Source organism: Bombina bombina, chromosome 1 (assembly GCF_027579735.1).
Source record: "Bombina bombina isolate aBomBom1 chromosome 1, aBomBom1.pri, whole genome shotgun sequence".
NCBI classification, from domain to species: Eukaryota; Metazoa; Chordata; class Amphibia; order Anura; family Bombinatoridae; genus Bombina; species Bombina bombina.
The window spans coordinates 625,297,864-625,319,694 of record NC_069499.1 but is presented as its reverse complement, the minus strand read 5'-3'; the positions used below and the strand labels follow the sequence as shown (position 1 = coordinate 625,319,694).

Sequence of the window (21,831 nt, the reverse complement as noted above, 5' to 3'; positions counted from 1 at the left end):
CGATTGCGCTCATGTGTTCCAATTTACTTTCAACTTGTAACATGAATGCAATTTACCTTGCGTGCAGACAAATAAGCGCGCTACTCGTAATTTGGCCCCAAACTATCAAAATGATACTATAAATACAATAAAACACAATTGTTTTTCTTAATATCAAAAGTTAGAGACATAAAATTGCTAACCTGGTAGAACATTTTATTATTGCATTTTTACTTGCATATAACTAACCCCTGTAAAATGGTTAAACACATAGTTAGAGTAAACTCTAGAGCAGCAACTTTGGGACCTAGCTGGTGATTGGTAGCAATGCACATGTGCCTCTTGTCATTGTCTCACCAGATGTGTTCAGTTCCCAGCAGAGATAACTTTAACTATGTGGTTAACCCCTTTGCAGGGGCCTAAACATACAGTTATGTATAAGCAATATATGGAATAAAACAGAGCAGTTTCATTTTGCATTTTTATGACTGTTTAAAGAAACACAACGCTGCAATAAAAATGCTCTAATACATTTGAGTGTTTTCTTACTGCACTACTGCATCACTACACATGAGTTAACCCCTGCAGCTCCATACTGGTAGTCCACTACTAGTTGTAATTGTTGCTAAGTAATTAAATGCCACATATGTGCATAACCTCCAATTAACTCCTGTGTTCAGCTCCAAACCTGTAGTGCATTGCCAGTATGGTGCTACTTTAACTATGCATTTAACACTTTTGCAGGGTTTAAACACATAGATATAGGCAAGCAATAGTGCAAAAGAAAATGTTCTAATGCACTGGGGCATTTTCTTCCTACTTCTTTAATATCACACTGCCAGCTGTAAAATAAAACAAACAAGTATATCGCTTTTGATATAGGTACTTGTTTTGTATAATATATTTATTTAGTCTGTTTATATTGGCTCTGTGGCTGCACTGTTGTTCCTAATTTTTTTGAGGGACTAAGTTTGCTGCCATCCAGCAGGAGTCAGAGACCTGAGGGAACAGAAAGAAAATATTGAGTCACCAGTAAGAAAACCATCCCACACATGAGCTCACACTCATAATATTTATACACGCCCACAGACGGCTCAATATATCCCCACTCTGTCATGAGCTGCAGGAGAGCAAGGGTTAATTGCGCAGAGCCTCACCCTGTGAAATACACGGAGCCCATACTAATACCACACACGGCCGATAACAATATTAATAATGTATTTTAGATATTACTATTATAATAGCAAGAGCTCACGTAAAGACCTGCCCTGCTGCACGTGTGTATTATTGCTACTAAACAAAAGAAAACAAAATTCCATCGAGGAAGAACTGACAGGACCACTCTGTGAACCATGAGGAATAAAATGCCAAGGAAAATGAGCAGAAGTCAAGGTAGATACAAAGACCCGACCTTCCTGCACAGCTGTTTGATGTTGCAACTTAAAATATCTACACAGAATTTTATGATATGACTATGAAAAGATAATTCCATACACAGAAAGATAACCTTAACAAGGTATACATATTATTAAAAAAAACATATTTCAGACCTTTAATGTATACACAGAGCTGTGTATTTTTACAAAAAGTAAAACCTAAAACGAAATAAAACATTTGAAGGTATTGATGTATATTTGATGAATCACAAAAGTACCATATGCATACAAGCAGGGTATACTGTGAGCCTTTGTTAGCATCCAGGGCAGGGATGCAGTCTGGTTACACTCACCCAGCTCTAGGGGAGCAGATAGCCTCCTCCGCAGGCGTTTCCAAGTCTTGGATGCACGGTCCTTAAATTGTGTCCTCCGATTCAGCCGGCTTCCTTCCTGTATTTCTGCCATGCTGAGACCCCAGTGATACCCTCACCATGTCCCCCAAAACTCTTCAGGAGAAACAAGGGGAAGCTGAATTCCAGCGGCTAAGATTAGGAGCTCAGTATATTGAGCTTGCCTGGAAACTCTGACACCAACCTCCCTCAGGCTGAGACAGCTGCATGTGTAAATGGGTGTGAGCTTGAATGTGTATGAGTCTGTCTGTACGCGTGTGACTGAGTATATATCTGTCTGGTTGTGGGCTCCCTATTTGTAAGTCTACACTGACCTTTGACTGTGCATTTGTATGTTGTTATATACAATATGAGTGTGTATACCTGAATGTACAGCTATCTATATCTATCTATCTTTCTATATCTATCTATCTATCTATCTATCTATCTATATCTACCTATATCTATCTCTATCTATCTATTTACATCTACCTACCTATCGATCTATCTATCTATCTATCTATCTATCTATCTATCTATCTATCTATCTATCTATCTATCTATCTCTATCTGTCTATCTATCTATTTATATCTATCTATCTATCTCTATCTTTCTATCTATCTATTACAGTGATCTAGAACTATATGGTAATAAAAGTTACATTTTACCGATTTATGTCTGCGTGTCTGTATAACTGTATATGTTAGTGTGAGTCCCTATGCATGTGCCTATATTGTATTTTGATTCTTGTGTGTCTGTGTGTTTTTTTTTACCAGCGTCTTGTGTCTGTGTGTTACAGCCTGTATGTGTAATATCTGTTTTTGTTTGCTGTGATATTATAAACGATTCTGCATTTGTCTTCCTCACTTCAAACTCTACAGCTGGCTTTGCTATTCCCCCTGCATGTGTTCTGTTAAAATCTGCCAACTAGTCCCAAGTACTCTCCCTCACACCTCTCTAGCAACCATCCAGTGCCAGGGAAGTCTTGCTTTGTCCTATGTACTAGATGATCTCCTCACGTACATGAAGGCTGCACAGCTGTCACCTCGTCCCTCCCCGCTCTCTATAACTCACCCACCCCATTCACATGATGATTACTAGTCCCAAAAAAAGATGCAAGAGGAGACTGTACACAACAAGTATTCACTGATTGTTGGAGTTGGTAAGATGCTGTTTCTTGCAGCTGTTAATATATGTCCCTGATAATCATGGCCAAGCATTGCATGACAGGGCCCCCACACAGGCAGAAAAAAGGGCCACACACCAATTAGCTAACCACAAAACAAAATCCTGTGGTTTAATATCTTGCTGATAAGTTATTTCACTGCATGCCCAGTAATATATTCTCACTTTGTTATATTACCTTCAATACATTATATATTTTTATTGTTCCCATAACATAAGTAAGATATTAACGGCTAGATTACGAGTTTTTCATTTTGAGCAGAGTTTTCTCTCACCGCTCACTTACCTGAAGCGCTGGTATTACAGGTTTTTACAAACCCGGCGTTAAAAGACAAGAAGTGAGCGTAGAGCAAAATTTTGCTCCTTACCACACTCCAAAACCAGCGCTGCTTAAGTCAGCGGTGAGCTGGTCGTACGTGCTCGTGCACGATTTCCCCATATTCTACCTAGTTAAAATAAATACAAAGTTGCCTGTAAAATAAAAATAAACCCTAAGCTAGATACAATGTAACTATTAATCATATTGTAGCTAGCTTAGGGTTTATTTTATAGGTAAGTATTTAGTTTTAAATAGAAATTATTTAGGTAATGATAGGAATTTTTAGTTAGATTTATTTTAATTATATTTAAGTTAAGGGGTGTTAGGGTTAGGGTTAGACTTAGGTTTAGGGGTTAATACATATAGTATAGTGGCGGCGATGTTGGGGGGTGGCAGATTAGAGGTTAATAAGTGTAGGTAGGGTGGCGGCGATGTTAGGGACGGCAGATTAGGGGTTAATAATATTGAACTAATGTTTGTGAGGCGGGAGTGTGGCGGTTTAGGGGTTAATATGTCTATTATAGTGGCGGCGACGTTGGGGGCGGCAGATTAGGGGTTAATAAGTGTAGGTAGGTTGTGGCGACATTGGGGGCGGCAGATTAGGGGGTTAATAAATATAATGTAGGTATCGGTGATGTTGGGGGCAGCAGATTAGGGATTCATAAATATAATGTAGGTGGCAGCGGTGTCCGGAGCGATAGATTAGGGGTTAAAAATTTAATTTTAGTGTTTGCGATGCGGGAGGGCCTCGGTTTAGGGGTAATAGGTAGTTTATTGGTGTTAGTGTACTTTTTAGCACTTTAGTTATGAGTTTTATGTTACGGCGTTGTACCATAAAACTCTTAACTACTGACTTTTAAATGCGTTAGGACTCTTGACGGGATAGGGTGTGTACCGCTCACTTTTTGGCCTCCCAAGACAGATTCATAATACCAGCGCTATGGAAGTCCCATAGAAAAAAGACGTTACAAAGTTATGTAAGTCGTTTTGCGGTAAAGCCAAAAAAGTGTGCAGTGACCATAAACCTGCAAGACTCGTAATACCAGTGGGCGTAAAAAAGCAGCGTTAGGACCTCTTAACGCTGTTTTTTTTACCTTAACGCACAACTCGTAATCTAGCCGTAAATATGTACTAAAACATGTAAATAAGTACCAGTAGAGCCAAAATGCACTATAAAACAAATTATTTTTATTTAGATGTTTTCAAGTTATTGCGCAAGGTACTATTGCAAATATATTAACAGATACTATATAATGAATCATTCAATTTTCCCATTCAATGCAAATTTTCCAAGAAGCCATTTATTTCTGCTGCTGCTTACCACTTCCCCTGGAAAACGGTTCCATGTATCTACCACTGTTTGCGTAATGTACTATGTGTGTTCATTATTCCTGGGTCTTGTGAAATTGTAATAATTTGTTCTATGTAATACTAGTTTGTTTGTTTTTTTCTACTCAAAAGATACAGATTAAGGAAATAAGACACAAATATGTTAATTCCCATGAAAATAGCCCACATCATAGTGAAAGTAGCCTGTTGTGTGCATAGTCATGAGGTCCTGTCAAGACCTCATGATTTGGAAATGCTGAAGTGAGATGTGACCTGGGGTCATAGTGCTGACATGTGTTATTTATCTGCCTTTCCTACATCAGAGCAGGTCAGTTCAATCACCCCCTCTTTAAATATTCAGTAACCTTCTGCAACCACTTAAACTACACAACAGGTCACAGGGTGCCAAAATTGTCTCCCCTGCCTGTCCTGATTAGACCAGGAAAACTAGGATCGCAATTATTAATGTTGTGCAAAACAGAAACTCTATGAATTGTTCTGGGTTGCCTGATTACTTGATTTAGGGCTAGCTTAAAAGTGGCAAGTTAAATTTATTGTGTGTGTGATATAGCAATATCATGCCCCTGTTAATTTGCACGTTACAAGTTGAAAGTAAACGCGTTCGCTGGAGAATTTAATAGACTTTAACGTGTGTCGGGTTAATGCAACTGAAGACCTTGCGTAAAGAGTTAGGGCTAGAATAACCACAACATAAATACATTAAAATAAACAGTTACACTTATATATATATATATATATATATATATATATACACACACAAACACTATATGATACAAATTATTCATATATATATGTCTATATGTATATACATGTGTATTTATATAAGTATATATGTATATTCATATATAGACATATATATATATATATATATATATATATATATATATATATATATATATATATGCACACACACACACACACTTTGGAGCCCTTTCCACTCAAATACCTTGAAACATGGAAAATTATTTTTATTCAATAGTAATATTCAACAATGTGTTTGTCTATTTACTGTTTTACATCACAATGTTCTTCACATGTAATATATATATATATATATATCAATACCTGTATATATTCATTTATATATCTTTATATTTATCTATCTATCTATCTATCAATACCTGTATATATTCATTTATATATATATATATATATATATATATATATATATATATTATATATATATACTGTATATATATATATATATATATATATATACTGTATATATATATATATATATATATATATATATATATATATATATATATATATAAATAACATAATTTATGTAAGAACTTACCTGATAAATTCATTTATTTCATATTGGCAAGAGTCCATGAGCTAGTGACGTGTGGGATATACAATCCTACCAGGAGGGGCAAGGTTTCCCAAACCTCAAAATGCCTATAAATATACCCCTCACCACACCCACAATTCAGTTTAATGAATAGCCAAGTAGTGGGGTGATAGAAAAAGGAATAAAAAAGCAAACAAAAAAGAGGAACTGGAAATATAATCGTGCTTTTATACAAAAAATCATAACCACCAGAAATAGGGTGGGTCTCATGGACTCTTGCCAATATGAAAGAAATTAATTTATCAGGTAAGTTCTTACATAAATTATGTTTTCTTTCATGTAATTGGCAAGAGTCCATGAGCTAGTGATGTATGAGATAGAAATACCCAAGATGTGGAAGTCCACAGAAGAGTCACTAGAAAGGGAGGGATAAAATCAACAGCCATTTTCCGCTGAAAAAATTAAATCCACAAAAAAATAAGTTTTTCTCATAAATTGAAAGAAAAAAACTTAAAACATTAGCAGAAGAATCAAAATGAAACAGCTGCCTGAATAACTTTTCTACCAAAGACTGCTTCAGAAGAAGCAAATACATCAAAATGGTAAAATTTTTGTAAATGTATGCAAAGAAGACCAAGTTGCTGCTTTGAAAATCTGATCAACTGAAGCTTCATTCTTAAAAGCCCAAGAAGTGGAGACTGATCTAGTAGAATGAGCTGTGATTCTCTGATGTGGGGACGGTCCCGCCTCCAAATAAGCTTTATGAATCAAAATCTTTAACCAAGATGCCAAAGAAATGGCAGAAGCGCTCTGACCTTTCCTAGAACCAGTGAAGACAACAAATAGATTAGAAATCTTCCTGAAATCTTAAGTAGCTTCAACATAATATTTCAAAGCTCTTACAACATCCAAAGAATGCAAAGATCTTTCAAGAGCATTCTTGGGATTAGGAAACAAAGAAGGAACAACAATTCCCCTACTAATGTTGTTAGAATTAACAACCTTAGGAAGAAATTTAAACGAAGTCCGCAAAACAGCCTTATCCTGATGGAAAATCAGAAAAGGAGACTCACAAGAGAGAGCAGACAATTCAAAAACTCTTCTAGCTGAAAAGAAACAACACTTTCCAAGAAAGTAGTTTAATATCCAAAGGATAGGCTCAAAAAGCAGGAGCCTGCAAAGTCTTCAAAACCAAATTAAGACTCCAAGGAGGAGAGATTGATTTAATAACAGGCTTGATACGAACCAAAGCCTGAACAAAACAGTGAAATATCAGGAAGCTTAGCAATCTTTCTATGAAATAAACAGAAAGAGCAGAGATTTGTCCCTTCAAAGTACTTGCAGACAAACTTTTATCCAAACCATCCCGAAGAAACTGTAAAATTCTAGGAATTCTAAAAGAATGCCCAGGAGAATGTATGAGAACACCATGAAATATAGGTTTTCCAAACTCGATAATAAATCTTCCTTGAAACAGACTTACGAGCCTGTAGCATAGTATTAATCACTGAGTCAGAGAAACCTCTATGACTAAACACTAAGCATTTCAATTTCCATACGTTCAAATTTAACAATGGAAAAAACGGCCCTTGAGACAAAAGGTTTGGTCTTAGAGGAAGTGTCCAAGGCTGGCAACTGGACATCCGAAACAAGATCCGCATACCAAAACCTGTGAGGCCAACGCTGGTGCTATTAGAAACACATAAGATTGTTCCATAATGATCTTGGAGATCACTCTTGGAAGAAGAACTAGAGGCGGAAAGATATAAGCAGGTTGGTAAAACCAAGTAACTGTTTAAAGCATCCCACCATCTCCGCCTCAGGATCCCTGGACCTGGACAGGTACCTGGGAAGTTTCTTGTTTAGATGAGAAGCCCTCAGATCTATTTCTGGAAGACCCCACATCTGTACATCTGACAAAATACATCTGGATGGAGAGACCACTCCCCCTTTTGTAAGGTCTGACGGCTGAGATAATCCCGCTTCCCAATTGTCTTCACCTGGGATATGCACCGCAGTAATTAGACAAGAGCTGGATTCTGCCCAAGAAAGTATCCAAGATAGCCCAATGTCCTGTAATTCCCCCATCTACACTTTTTATTTTGCTGATCCTCTGGCATCCACCCCAAGTGAACCTTAAGGAATGAGGTTTACAAGGGGAGCTTCGCCACTCTTGAACCCCCAGACGGAGGCAAAAAAAAGAAGATAACGGAATTACAGTGCATGATATATATGTTTGATGTGGTGACTCCACACTCTGAGAGGATTTATGATCATACATCAGGCTTTACCCACAGCTGCTTGGGTAATGTCCATTTTACCCAATATCTGACTTTACCCATAACATATACAGTTGTGCTCATAAGTTTACATACCCTAGCAGAATTTATGATTTCTTGGCCATTTTTCAGAGAATATGAATGATAACACAAAAACTTTTCTTTCACTCATGGTTAGTGTTTGGCTGAAGACATTCATTATTAATAAACTGTGTTTACTCTTTTTAAATCATATTGACAACAGAAACTACCCAAATGACCCTGATCAAAAGTTTAAATACCCCAGTTCTTAATACCATGTATTGCCGCCTTTAACATCAATGACAGCTTGAAGTCTTTTGTGGTATTTGTGGATGAGGCTCTTTATCTTCTCAGATGGTAAAGCTGCCCATTCTTCCTGGCAAAAAGCCTCCAGTTCCTGTAAATTCTTGGCCTGTCTTGCATGAATTGTACGTTTGAGATCTCCCCAGAGTGGCTCAATGATATTGAGGTCAGGAGACTGAGATGGCCACTCCAAAACCTTCACTTTATTCTGCTGTAGCCAGTGACAGGTCGACTTGGCCTTGTGTTTAGGATCATTGTCCTGTTGGAATGTCCAAGTACGTCCTATGCGCAGCTTCCGGGCTGATGAATGCAAATTTTCCTCCAGTTTTTTTGATAACATAATGCATTCATCTTGCCATCAATTCTGACCAAATTTCCTGTGCCTTTGTAGCTCACACATCCCCAAAACATCAGCGATCCACCTCCGTGTTTCACAGTAGGAATGGTGTACCTTTCATCATAGGCCTTGTTGACTTCTCTCCAAATGTAGCGTTTATGGTTGTGGCCAAAAAGCTCAATTTTGGTCTCATCACTCCAAATTACTTTGTGCCAGAAGGTTTGAGGCTTGTCTCAGTGCTGTTTGGCGTATTGTAAGCGGGATAATTTGTGGCATTTGCATAGTAATGGCTTTCTTCTGGCGACTCCACCATGCAGCCCATCTTTCTTTAAGTGCCTCCTTATTCTGCATCTTGAAACAGCCACACCACATGTTTTCAGAGAGTCCTGTATTTCACCTGAAGTTATTTGTGGGTTTTTCTTTGCATCCCGAACAATTTTCCTGGTACTTGTGGCTGAAATTTTAGTTGGTCTACCTGGCCGTGGTTTGGTTTCAACAGAACCCCTCATTTTCCACTTCTGGATTAGAGTTTGAACACTGCTGATTGGCATTCTAAATTCCTTGGATATCTTTAAATATCCTTTCCTGTTTTATACAGTTCAACTACCTTTTCCCGCTGATCCTTTGACAATTTTTTTGCTTTCCCCATGACTCAGAATCCAGAAACATCAGTGCAGCACTGGATGAAAGATGCAAGGGTCTGTCAGGAGTCCAGAAACTCATTGACCTTTTATACACACACACTAATTACAAGCAAACATGTGAGGATGGTTACCTTTAATAGCCATTCAACCCCCTTTGTGCTAACTTGTGTGCATGTTATCAGGCCGAAATCACCAGGGTATGTAAACTTTCGATCAGGGTCATTTGGGTAGTTTCTGTTTTGATTATGATTTAAAAAGAGTAAACAGAGTTGATTGATAATAAATGGCTTCAGCCAAACACTAACCATGAGTGAAAGAAAAGTTTTTTGTGTTATCATTCATATTCTCTGAAAATTTGCCAAGAAATCATACATTCTGCAACGGTATGTAAACTTATGAGCACAAATAAATATATATATATATATATATATATATATATATATATATATATATATATATATATATAAATATAATAATGTTAATGTAAAATATATATCTATACCTATATAACTATATGAAAATATATATACAGGTATGTGTGTGTGATATTTATATAAATATAAAAATAACATTTTCCTGTAAGAACATTGGAACGTGAAATATTAATATTAATTAACTCCTGTTGGGTATAGCGGTGTGGGTTTAATATGGTGTTGGGTTAGTGTGCAAGCAATAAGTTTCTATTTTTCTGCGCTCTCCATTGAAGTATACTGGGAGAATAAGTTAAGGCCGTCGTGATATTATTATTATTATTATTATTATCAGTTACTTGTAGAGCACAAACAGATTCCGCAGCGCTATAAACAAATGCGGAGTACAACAAAACAATTATAGGGATCAAATGGGTAGAGGGCCCTGCCAAGGGTTGCACTGTTGTAGTCAGCTCTTAAGAAGGGGATCTACAAACAGCTGGACCCTTAGGCATACATTCTAAGGGGGTTCAGGAGATAGCAAATGAGGAGAGGAACTGGTATAAAAAAAGGTTAGTGTAGGCTGTATGCATCCCTGAACAGTAGAGTCTTTAGGGAGCACTTGAAGCTTTCAAAACTAGGGGAGATTCTTGTGGAGCGAGGCAGAGAGTTCCACAAGATGGCAGCCAGTCTGGAGAAGTCCTGTAAACGGGAGTGTGATGAGGTAACAAGAGAGGAGAAGAGTAGGAGGTCATGAGCAGAGCGAAGGGGATGGGAGGGAGAGTATCTGGAGACAAGGTCTGAGATATAGGGGGCAGCAGTGCAGTTGAGAATTTTGTGTTTAATCCTAGAGGCAAGAGGAAGCCTGTGAAGGGATTGGCAGAGAGGTGCAGCAGATGAAGAGCGATGTGTAAGGAAGATGAGCCTGGCAGAGGCATTCATTATGGATTGTAAAGGAGCTAGGCAGCAGCTGGGGAGACCAGAGAGGACATAGTTGCAGTAATCAAGGCGGGAAAGGATGAGAGAGCGGATTAAAATCTTAGTTGTGTCTCTGTTGAGTGATGGGGACGAAATCCAGATTGCAGTGGTCAAGGAGGGAGTTTAATGTAAGGAAATGGGATAGGGCTGCATATTACTAGTTTTTTTCGAGAAGCTTTGAGGCAAGAGGGAGGAGGTAAATAGGGAGGTAGTTGGATGGGGAGGTTGGATCAAGGGATATCCTAAGTGCTTTAGTTAACGCACGTTGGGTTTCACTCTTGCACAAAATTTTAACTTTCAACTTGTAATCTGCGCACGCAAAATCTATACTTCCGCCGGTGTTATCGCTCAAACAAAAGCGCTAAATAGCGCGCCACTTGTAATTTAGCCCTTATTTTATTACCACATATAAATATGCTGAATAAATAAAACATAACTTGGCTCTTTTTCTTAATACACAGAAATAATATCTATCAGTTGGTACTTGTTGCTGTTTCCTGTAAGACTGACAATTTTCAAAGTACAATCAGGCAATAGCTCTCTTCACAACTAGAAGATATGACATCATAACATAAAACATGTAAATTTGTACCACAGATGACAACCACTGCCAGAGATTTGTGAGTCAGTTATGTTACTTTCTAAAGTATAGAACCACAGATGAAGGGACACAAGTTAAAGGGACAGTCTAGTCCACAATAAACTTTCATGATTCAGATAGAGAATGTCATTTTAAACAATCACCAATTTTGCTTTGTTCTCTTGGTATTCTTAGTTAAAAGCTAAACCTAGGAGGTTCATATGCAAACTTCTAAACCCTTGAAGGCCGCCTCTTCTCTCAGGGCATTTTGACAGTTTTTCACCACTAGAAGGTGTTAGTTCATGTGTGTCATATAGATAACACTGTGCTCACGCACATGGAGTTCCAGTGAGCCAGCTCTTATTGGCTAAAATGGATATCTGTCAAAAGAACTGAAACAAGGGGGCAGTTTGTAAAAGCTTAGATACAAGGTAATCACAGATGTAAAAAGTGTATTTATATAACTGTGTTGGTTATGCAAAACTAGGGAATGGGTAATAAAGGGATTATCTATCTTTTTAAACTATACAAATTCTGGTGTAGACTGTCCCTTTAAAGTGGGGTTTATTATTTTTATATGTTGGTATTCTTAAGGACTGACAAATTTCAAAACATAAGAATAGAAATCTTTAACACTGGATCTTACCTGCATGTTTTCTGTCGCGTCTTGAGCTGAGATCCTGCGAGAGAAAACAGACAAAATATGATAAAATTTACCTCAAGACATCACTTTACAGGACTTGCATGTTTGTGCACAGCTGGTCTATGGGATAGAAACTCACTAGCTAATACAAAACACTCCAATAGCTCTATTGGTAGACAGTGAAACCCCCCGCACCAAAAAACAAAAAATATTTTCAGCCCAGGAATATCTGATTTTCCAAATAAAAAACAACAACCATGCAATATGTGTTAAAATGTCCTCTTTAAGATATGACAAAGAACAAAATTGTTTTATAAACAAGTTTTATTACAAATGTATTACATAGAAGTAACATGGACAATGATTTTTGACATTATAGGTCTATTTAATTTGGCAAAAAGCAACAATTGGAACTTAGTAAGAAAGGATAATAAACAGACTAATCATTTACAAAACCTTAAGACAAATTATCAATGGTTACATTTAAAATATTTATACCCAAAAATATATTTGTAAATTGAAATTCCACTACATGACTGAAAGCATGTGACTAGGGAATGGAATTCAGTCATTAATTAAACATGCTTAGAAAGCCTACATTTAAAACACGGAAAGCACTTTACTTTTTTAAAAAAAACTGAATAAATAGAAAGTATAGACAGTCTAGAAATAAATCTTTTGAATAACTACTAATGCAGTTTTAAGCTGTCGCCTCTCTGTTCCTTCACAGGGAACATGTTAATGTTTTTGCAAAAGCTCCATAATATTAATATAGCCTATGTGTGTGCCGCCAATCTGCAAGGGGCGGTATAGGCATTGCACAAGCAGTTCACTAGAACGTATGCTGTATGCTTTAGCGATGTCTGGCGGACATTATACGCTACAGTGTATTATGTCTGCCAGACTTTAATAATTTGGTCCCAATACGTGTAATGACAGAATGTGCAGGTACATCAAAGGACTTAAAGGGTCATAAAAGTATAAAAGTTGTAACTGAAATGCAAATGTATGTGTTTGTATGTATGTATGTATGTGTATTGTGTATATATATATATATATATATATATATATATATATATATATATATATATATATATATATATATATATATATATATATATACATACATACATATACACACCCTATCAGTCAAACATTTTTCTTCTGACGGAAAGAGTCCACAGCTGCATTCATTACTTTTGGGAAAACAATACCCAAGCTATAGAGGACACTGAATGCCAAGACGGGAGGGTACAATAGGCGGCCCATACTGAGGGCACCAGGCCTGACCCTCTACCTAATAAAAACCCTGCTTCGTCCAAAGCCGAGAACATTTTTAAGGAAAAGCCCCAATGACACTGACTCGCAGCTAGTCCAGAAGCCAAACTAGAGACTGCAAAATGGACTCGACTGAGCCAACAGTCCTCCAACAGACGGTTCCCAACGAAGTCACCCCCCACTAATGAAGGGTACATCAGCCAAGACCCCCAAGGGGACAAGGCAAGAAGAACCGAGGAAACCAAAAGGGTCCCTCCAAAAAAGAACACCTCCAATAGTGAGTCCAACTCACAAAGACCCAAAACAGAAAATACTTCTCTCCAACATCTTGCAAGTACTGAATGCTACCAAAAAAGGCAAAGTCCTCCAAGCGTCGGAACAGAGAATACCAAAGTATTCAACCACAAAAAATTTGGAAGAGACCCAGTCGGAAACCCCAAGTTGAAGAAGTCCACAACAGAAAGACACAGAGGGTTCTTGCGAGGAGGAAGAAGCAGTTAAGCAGAAAGCAAATTGCAAAAGCAGCCCTCAGACAGAGGGCACGCTCCAGGCAACCTAAGCCGCCAGACCCACACACAGGTCACTAAAAAAGGGACACAAAACCTCAATCAAGGCCGCCCCTGAGAAGGAGAGTATACCTTCAGAGCCCGAAGGAAGAGGAAACTCCCGCCTAAAAGCAAAGGAGCAAGTTGAAAAGGAAATCCATATCCTATCAGACTGAGATAACAAGATAGACTCAATAGGTCCGCACATCCAGAAGAGACTGCAACCTGAATGCAGCGCCTTAGACCGCTCGGCCATCCTGACCTGCAAACCTCCACTCAGCTGGACCATCCCAGCCTCAGGGATCCCTAACCGGGAAACAGAAGAATCCCGAAGCTGGTACAGGAACAAGCGTAAGGATAGCACAGCCATCCCCACAGAGTACAGATACAACCCAAATCCAAAACAGACGACAGGGCCATAGACCTAAGGATCTAACAAAAAAAGGCCCCACAAATCTAGAAAAGGACCCCCTACAGGTGGCCTGCCAAGCAGTGACACAGCCAACCCATTTGCCTGCAGAGCAGGGAATCCACGGGTTACACTGGCAAGCTGACAAAGGGAATGCAACCGTAAGGCGCACCAGAAATGGACATCCAGCACCAGCAGCTGTGTATGAACCAACATCCACAACAGTTAAAAAATATAATACAATGCTACAATGATTTTAAAATAATGCAGTTAAAAACCAATTAAATATCTCTTTTAAAAGGTAAACGGCGAAGGTGGTGAATTCTGGATGTGGCAAGAAAATCGGATATAGTGATTGCAACTATGTGTTTAATGTTGCAATTATGTGTTTAATATAAAAATATCCTAAACAATGTTGGTAGACAATAACTGGTTAAGTTATTTGAACTAAATAAATAAATAAATAAATAAATAAATGAGTTGGTGAGTAGGATGTATGCTAACATTAATTTATGATGACAATTCATGTGTAGTAACGATGTGAATGGTGATAAAAAACAATTAATTAAATACAAAATCAATGTTGGTGATATAAAATAAATCAATAGTGCATAATCCATATGATATTCAAAATTGAAACATCTATAATTTATAAAAATGTGACCAATGTGTTAAACAATCAAATTCAAAGAAAGTAAAAAAAGGATCAAATTAAAAAAAACGGCAAACAGTGAATCCTAGGGTGTTGGAGTTCCTTAGCCAAAGGTTAAAGATAGTGTTATGATGTCAGCATCCAAAGCAGGGGAGTGATGTGTTCTTTTTAAGTAACAAACGTTCCCAGGGTATTCCTATCGTAATAAAGAAACAAACAATAGTGCAGAGTGTTTTACAAGTTAACAATTATTGGAATTAGGCTTACCAGTCGACACGTTTCGGTCTATCCTAGACCTTTATCAAGACTGGTTTAAACAATGTATAGTGGCCTTTTATACCGGGCTGTTAACCGGTCTAGTCATTTCTGAACCGGAAGTGTTTGTATGATATTTCCGGTTTTTGTTAAATATGATATACCTCTTAATGTAATACTTTCATTGCCTCTGATATAGTGTATACTTTATACATGCAACTTATATCCTCTATGCATGTATTATATTAAATTTGTATAAGTCTTTTTGCACGATTTGTCGACAATTAAAATCGTGAACCGGAACTACTTCCGGTTTATCCGTAATGCACTTTATAATATATATTAAACCGTTTATTTACATTCCTTCTGTTTAAATATACAACATTTGTACATACAATTTGTTTGCCTCTTATATAGCCTCTTTATAAGAGGACAGTATTTTGTATCATTTATTCAGACCCGGCCCCACTGAGATCGCTGTTTACTAAAAACTTATGAGATCACTGTTTGTTAAAAGACATATATTTTTTCCGCTACGGGCTCAAGTGTCAACTGTTAAAAAAAAAATTGTTTTAAAGGAAGAAGATCGTTGATCACTATTTTAGCTGCGGATTCGATTGTAATATATTTTTTAAAAAGACCAATTTCATTGGTGTTGTTATTATTTATCAATTGACAAAAGATTTTTCATTAGAAATAACGAGAGTTGTATGAAAGGGAACCTTTCTTATTAGATTGTTTCAGCTTAGTTCATTCTTAGCTGTCATTCTTAGCTGTCAATTGATATACAATTATTCATTGAAAATCACGGGAGGTGTGTGAAGGGGAATCTTTCTTATTGGGTTGTTTCAGCTTAGTTCATTCTTAGCTGTCATTGAGGGATAGTGGGTGTGTTCAAACGGAGCCACTTTAATTTGTGCTTTTATCATTTTGTCAGTTAGCATATAATTATTTACTGGATGACGGGAGAGGTGTATATAGAGGAGTCTTTCTTATTGGTCCTCATTTTGATTAATTAATAACTGTCACAAGCACGCTCAGTGTTATTGTCAGTTATGAAATCGCTCGTTCGGGTTATTATCAATATATTTCTTAGTGTACTTCTATCTTGAATAATCCACATTATTGCTTAAATACCTTTAGTTTACATACTACAACTTTATTTTAAACTGATGATGAGTGGTAAACTTTTAAAGTTATATAATCCATAGTGTAACATAAATGTAATACCTTCAGTTTACATAATATTACTTTATTTTAATTTATGGTCAATGGTAAACTTTTAAAGTTATAGACTGATTTAATCAACTAAATAATTTCTCCTGGATTAAACTCATTTATAAAAATATGATTCTTCCTATACATAAACATTAAGTAAATAATCTACTTTATCCAAATAACTCAACATTATCTTGCTCATCTCAATGATAGAAACAAAGTTTGGGTAATAGATTCTATACGCAAAAAATGTAGCCATTATCCTTGTATTGATTGAAAAAAATATATATGATGTGACAAATTACTTTTATATAAAGAGATATTAGCTAACTTAAGGGTTTTTAGGGTATTAAGTGTCAAAGATGATGACATCTAGAAGATGATGATAAAATGGAGATATCTACAGGGTCCGATAGGTTAAACACATAGATAAATGTATAACTTGTATTACTCCTATATTCTGACAAAAAATGTGTGTCCGTAGTCTTGTGTAAAAGATTACTTATGTAAGGAGATATCAGATGACTTAAGGGCATTAAGTGTCAAAGACGGTGATATCTAGATAATGATGGATAAGCGGGGGTATATACAGATCTCAATAGATCTCCGTAAAAGTTACTCTTGAAATAGTTTAACTAGATCTCTATAAGAGTTACTTTAGAATTAAAAAATAACTAATTATCTATAAGGGTTATTCTAGGCTGTACGTCTGGAATAACATTAGTTCAACTAGTGGTTAATAATCAACATAGTGTATGACTCCTTAATATCCTATGTTGTGGGAATGGAGGGGAGGCAGAATATACCATACTGCATTTCAGTTTATTCTATCTCAATTTAACGTACGAGTGAATCGGAAATTTATTAATATATAACATGTTCACCAAGTTTAAAAAAGGTGTCTCATTGAAAGTAAAGAGAGGAAGAACCAGATACATATTCCCCATATTTTAAGACTAAATGTGTCTCAATAAAAACAGAGAGAGGAAGACCAAGAGACGATATTTTTAAAAGGCATAAGCCCTTTAATTTCTGAATTCAGTAATGTTGAAGTGTGGTATTCTTCTTCCGAGGAATATTTAGAGGGGATTTTCTTTGATGATCATTTCAAATTTAATATTTAAAATTTAAGAAGTGAGACAGATCTTCTTTATTATTTAGGCCTCTTGGATATAGACAGTCCAATTGGAATATCCACTTTGATTCAGCTGTTAGTAGTTGTTTCTCATAGTTACCACCTCTCCAATGTTTGATAACTTTATGGATTCCCATATATTTCAGTGTCTTAGTATTTCCCTGATGTTTAGTAGAGAAATGTTTATATAAGGGTGTATCCATATTTTGTTTCCCGATCATTAGCAGGTGTTCCCATATCCTGTCTCTAAGGATTCTGGACGTCTGCCCCACATATTGGAGCCCACAGGAGCACTGTAGTAGGTAGATTACTCCCCTATCTTGACAATGTATTAGATCTTTTATTTTGAATTCTTCTTTAGTGTTATTGGAATGGAACTTAGCTGTTTTAGTTCCACATTTACATGCTTTACATGTATGACAGGGGTAGAATCCTTGAACCTTTTTTCCGAATGCATCTTTTATTCCTAGAGTTTTTTTCTTTTGTAGACTAGGTGCTAGTCTGGTCTTCAGATTTTTCATTTTCCTGTATATAAATCTTGGTGTCTGTGGCAGTATTTCTCTTAAAGGGACACTTCACCCAAAAAAATGTCTCCTATTTAAATTGTTCCCAATGATCCATTTTACCTGCGGAAGTGTATTACATTGTTTACAAGTAGCTCCTTTACCCCTATTTTGGCCTTTTAAAAAGCTGATTTAACTTGTGGTTTCCCAACCTATACTGAAAGTTTTGATACTGGAGTATCAGCTATTGAATAGCCTAAGTAAACACAGCCTGCAGAATAAATGACACTCACAGTGGGGTGCAGGATAGTTAAGTAATACAATGATAATTTTCATTGTTCTCTCTGTGTATTGAGCTTTAGTTTTCCAGACAAATTTAAGATAAGAAAGCAAGTCTGTGTATGCAAACTGATAACATAATGAGATATGATATTACCTGAAACTCAGCCCATTGCAATGGGCTGTGGTTTAAAAGCACAAAACCAGCTACTTCATATACACAAATAAACCTGAAAATGCAATTTCTCATAAATGTTATACTCTGCAGCTGGTATAACAAGTCATTGAAAATACATTAATATAAAAACAATTTTACAGTGTACAGTCCCTTTAATATGTCATCGTCCTTTAACAGCGCCCACTGTTTCTGAAAGATGTTCTCTACAATATGTTTGTTCTCACTGTATTCTGTTATCATAGGTATATTTAAAATGTCATCAGTTGTATTCTTCTTGATCTTTTCTTTATATTTAGTAAGTTCTTTCCTCTCCGTTTTCCTTACTTCTTCCAGCTTTTGATCTAACATCTTTTCGTCGTAGCCTCTCTCTATAAACTTCTCTTTAATTATTGAAGCTTGTTCTTCCCATTTAGAGAGATTGGAGCAGTTTTTCCTCATCCGCAAAAGTTGTCCCTTCGGGATATTGTTTTTCCATCTCATATGGTGACAACTTTTTTTGTGGACATAATTATTACTATCCACCTCTTTGAAGTGTGTGGATGTTTCTAGTCTCCCTTCTTTTACTTCTATTCTTAGGTCTAAGAATGTAAGCGCTGTATAGCTCCAATCGTACGTAAACTTGAGATTTGCAGTATTCTTATTCATGATTTCGATAGTATACCTTGGAAGACCTGATGTATACTATCGAAATCATGAATAAGAATACTGCAAATCTCAAGATTACGTACGATTGGAGCTATACGGTGCTTACATTCTTAGACCTAAAGAAGTAGGTCCGGTACACAATTTTAATGGTCGACAAATCGTGCAAAAAGACTTATACAAATTTAATATAATACATGCATAGAGGATATAAGTTGCATGTTTAAAGTATACACTATATCAAAGGCAATGAAAGTATTATATTAAGAGGTATATCATATTTAACAAAAACCGGAAGTATTATACAAACACTTCCGGTTCAGAAATGACTAGACCGGTTAACAGCCCGGTATAAAAGGCCACTATACATTGTTTAAACCAGTCTTGATAAAGGTCTAGGATAGACCGAAACGCGTCGACTGGTAAGCCTAATTCCAATAATTGTTTACTTGTAAAACACTCTGCACTATTGTATGTTTCTTTATTACGATAGGAATACCCTGGGAACGTTTGTTATTTAAAAAGAACATACCACTCCCCTGCTTTGGATGCTGACATCATAACACTATCTTTAACCTTTGACTAAGGAACTCCAACACCCTAGGATTCACTGTTTGCCGTTTTTTTTAATTTGATCCTTTTTTTACTTTCTTTGAATTTGATTGTTTAACACATTGGTCACATATTTATAAATTATAGATGTTTCAATTTTGAATATCATATGGATTATGAACTATTGATTTAATTTATATCACCAACATTGATTTTGTATTTAATTAATTGTTTTTTATCACCATTCACATCGTTACTACACATGAATTGTCATCATAAATGAATGTTAGCATACATCCTACTCACCAACTCATTTATTTATTTAGTTTAAATAACTTAACCAGTTATTGTCTACCAAACATTGTTTAGGATATTTTTATATTAAACACATAATTGCAACATTAAACACATAGTTGCAATCACTATATCCGATTTTCTTGCCACATCCAGAATTCACCACCTTCGCCGTTTACCTTTTAAAAGAGATATTTAATTGGTTTTTAACTGCATTATTTTAAAATCATTGTAGCATTGTATTATATTTTTTAACTGTTGCATATGTTTTATGCTTCATGTTTGTAATTAACATGGATCCATGTATATCTGTTATGTAACATTAAAATTCTAACTTTATACTATATTGGTTAGTTCACACAATTTATTCAGTCCCAGCCTCATTTGGCGCTTTGGTATTAATCTAACATTTACCTCAGTATCTTTTTTTGACTACTAGGAGTCAATTTTCCAGAGCTAAGGGTCCTTTCTTAGGTAGGCGCATAGTGTACTTTCTTTTTATATGAACCAACATCCCTTGAGGCGCAAGTCACAAAGCTAACCCTAGAGCACCTGGGCTGCTCTGTTGCAAAGAGTAATAAATACTCTGAAAACCTGGCCATGATGACCAGGTCAGATAGATGGAGCCCAAGTTCCCACTACAGTGAAACACCCTGACCAGCCCTGAGATCCAAGATTCCAAAACAACCCAGTTTTTCCCAGGAAAAAGGCCCAAAGCCTCAGCAATCGGAAGCCTCAGGAAGAAAAACAGGTCTGGGCACCTAATAGTTCAGGCAACCTTGCCCTAGAACTAAACACCCCACCTGACCAAAAAGCCAGACACCAGGGATATGCATGCATATCCAGAGAATCCAGATAGCGAAAAGAACTTGAAAGCCCCAACCAAAGGAAGGAACCAACCCTAGCCAAGTCCAACGCTCCAAGGAGCAAGGCTAGAAGTCCAAAGAAGAGACTTCTCAAGGCCGCAGGGCAACATAAGGGATACCTCGTGGTTCAAAAAAAACCCTTCTAGCAGGGCTAGTCTCCTCATCACCTCCACACCAGCAGAGGACACAGGGAAGAGACAAGCGCTAAGCCTTCCCAGCTTCGGGAAACCCCAAGCTACACAAAGTCCCCACAGGGATCAACCATCACCCGGAATACAGATCCCGAAAAGGAGATCCAATTCACCCTGGGACAATGGAAGCAGACCCAAAGGTCTCATCACTTAAACAGACAGAACACGTCAAGAGTAAGATCTGTATCTAGATGCACTATAAATAGCGTATGCGCACACCTGCAAGGTGCCAAGAGCTGCACTGGTTTCAAACTGAAAACCCTCCGCAGGCTAGACAGCCTAATCTGATAGAAGCTGTTGGATCAGGCCCACAAGGGCAATCCAGAGGTCTAAAAACAAAGGCCAAACCGTTCAAACTGCGGCAATGGGGCACTAAGCCCTCTAACCCTCGACCGCATGGGGGAGGAAACCTTATGTTCTGAAAATATCAGATGTCAGATAGAGTGACACAGTGGAAAAACCTCCCCTGACCTGGTCATATATGACTAAAGGCTATAAGGACTGAAAGAATCCTACCCGCCCTACGGACCCACAGGTCCTCTCGAATGCTAAGTTAAACATGAAAAACAATAATAACCTGAGCACTTGGTGCTTCTACCTTACCAACCGAGCAGAACAGCGCCACGTGTCTGAACAGCCACAAGACAGAACGAACCCAACCAGACCAGCCTGCACTAAGGGTCCTAACCGGAAAGCTGCAAAATTCTCCCTCATAGGGGGGAAAAAAAAAGTAACAGACATTA

At 37.0% G+C, this 21,831-nt stretch overlaps 1 protein-coding gene across 3 annotated transcripts in view; it reads right to left on the bottom strand.

Annotated features, from left to right (window-relative positions):
* STARD8 (StAR related lipid transfer domain containing 8) overlaps positions 1 to 21,831 on the bottom strand; it is a 432,650-nt gene that overhangs the window by 225,239 nt on the left and 185,580 nt on the right. For 2 of the 3 annotated variants that reach the window (XM_053699029.1, XM_053699033.1), the window contains one exon: positions 12,095 to 12,128. In XM_053699029.1, coding sequence (XP_053555004.1) covers positions 12,095 to 12,128 — 34 coding nt within the window. Of the gene's footprint in view, positions 1 to 1,708; positions 2,770 to 12,094; positions 12,129 to 21,831 lie in introns of those variants that run through there. The other variant, XM_053699032.1, reaches the window with a different exon arrangement.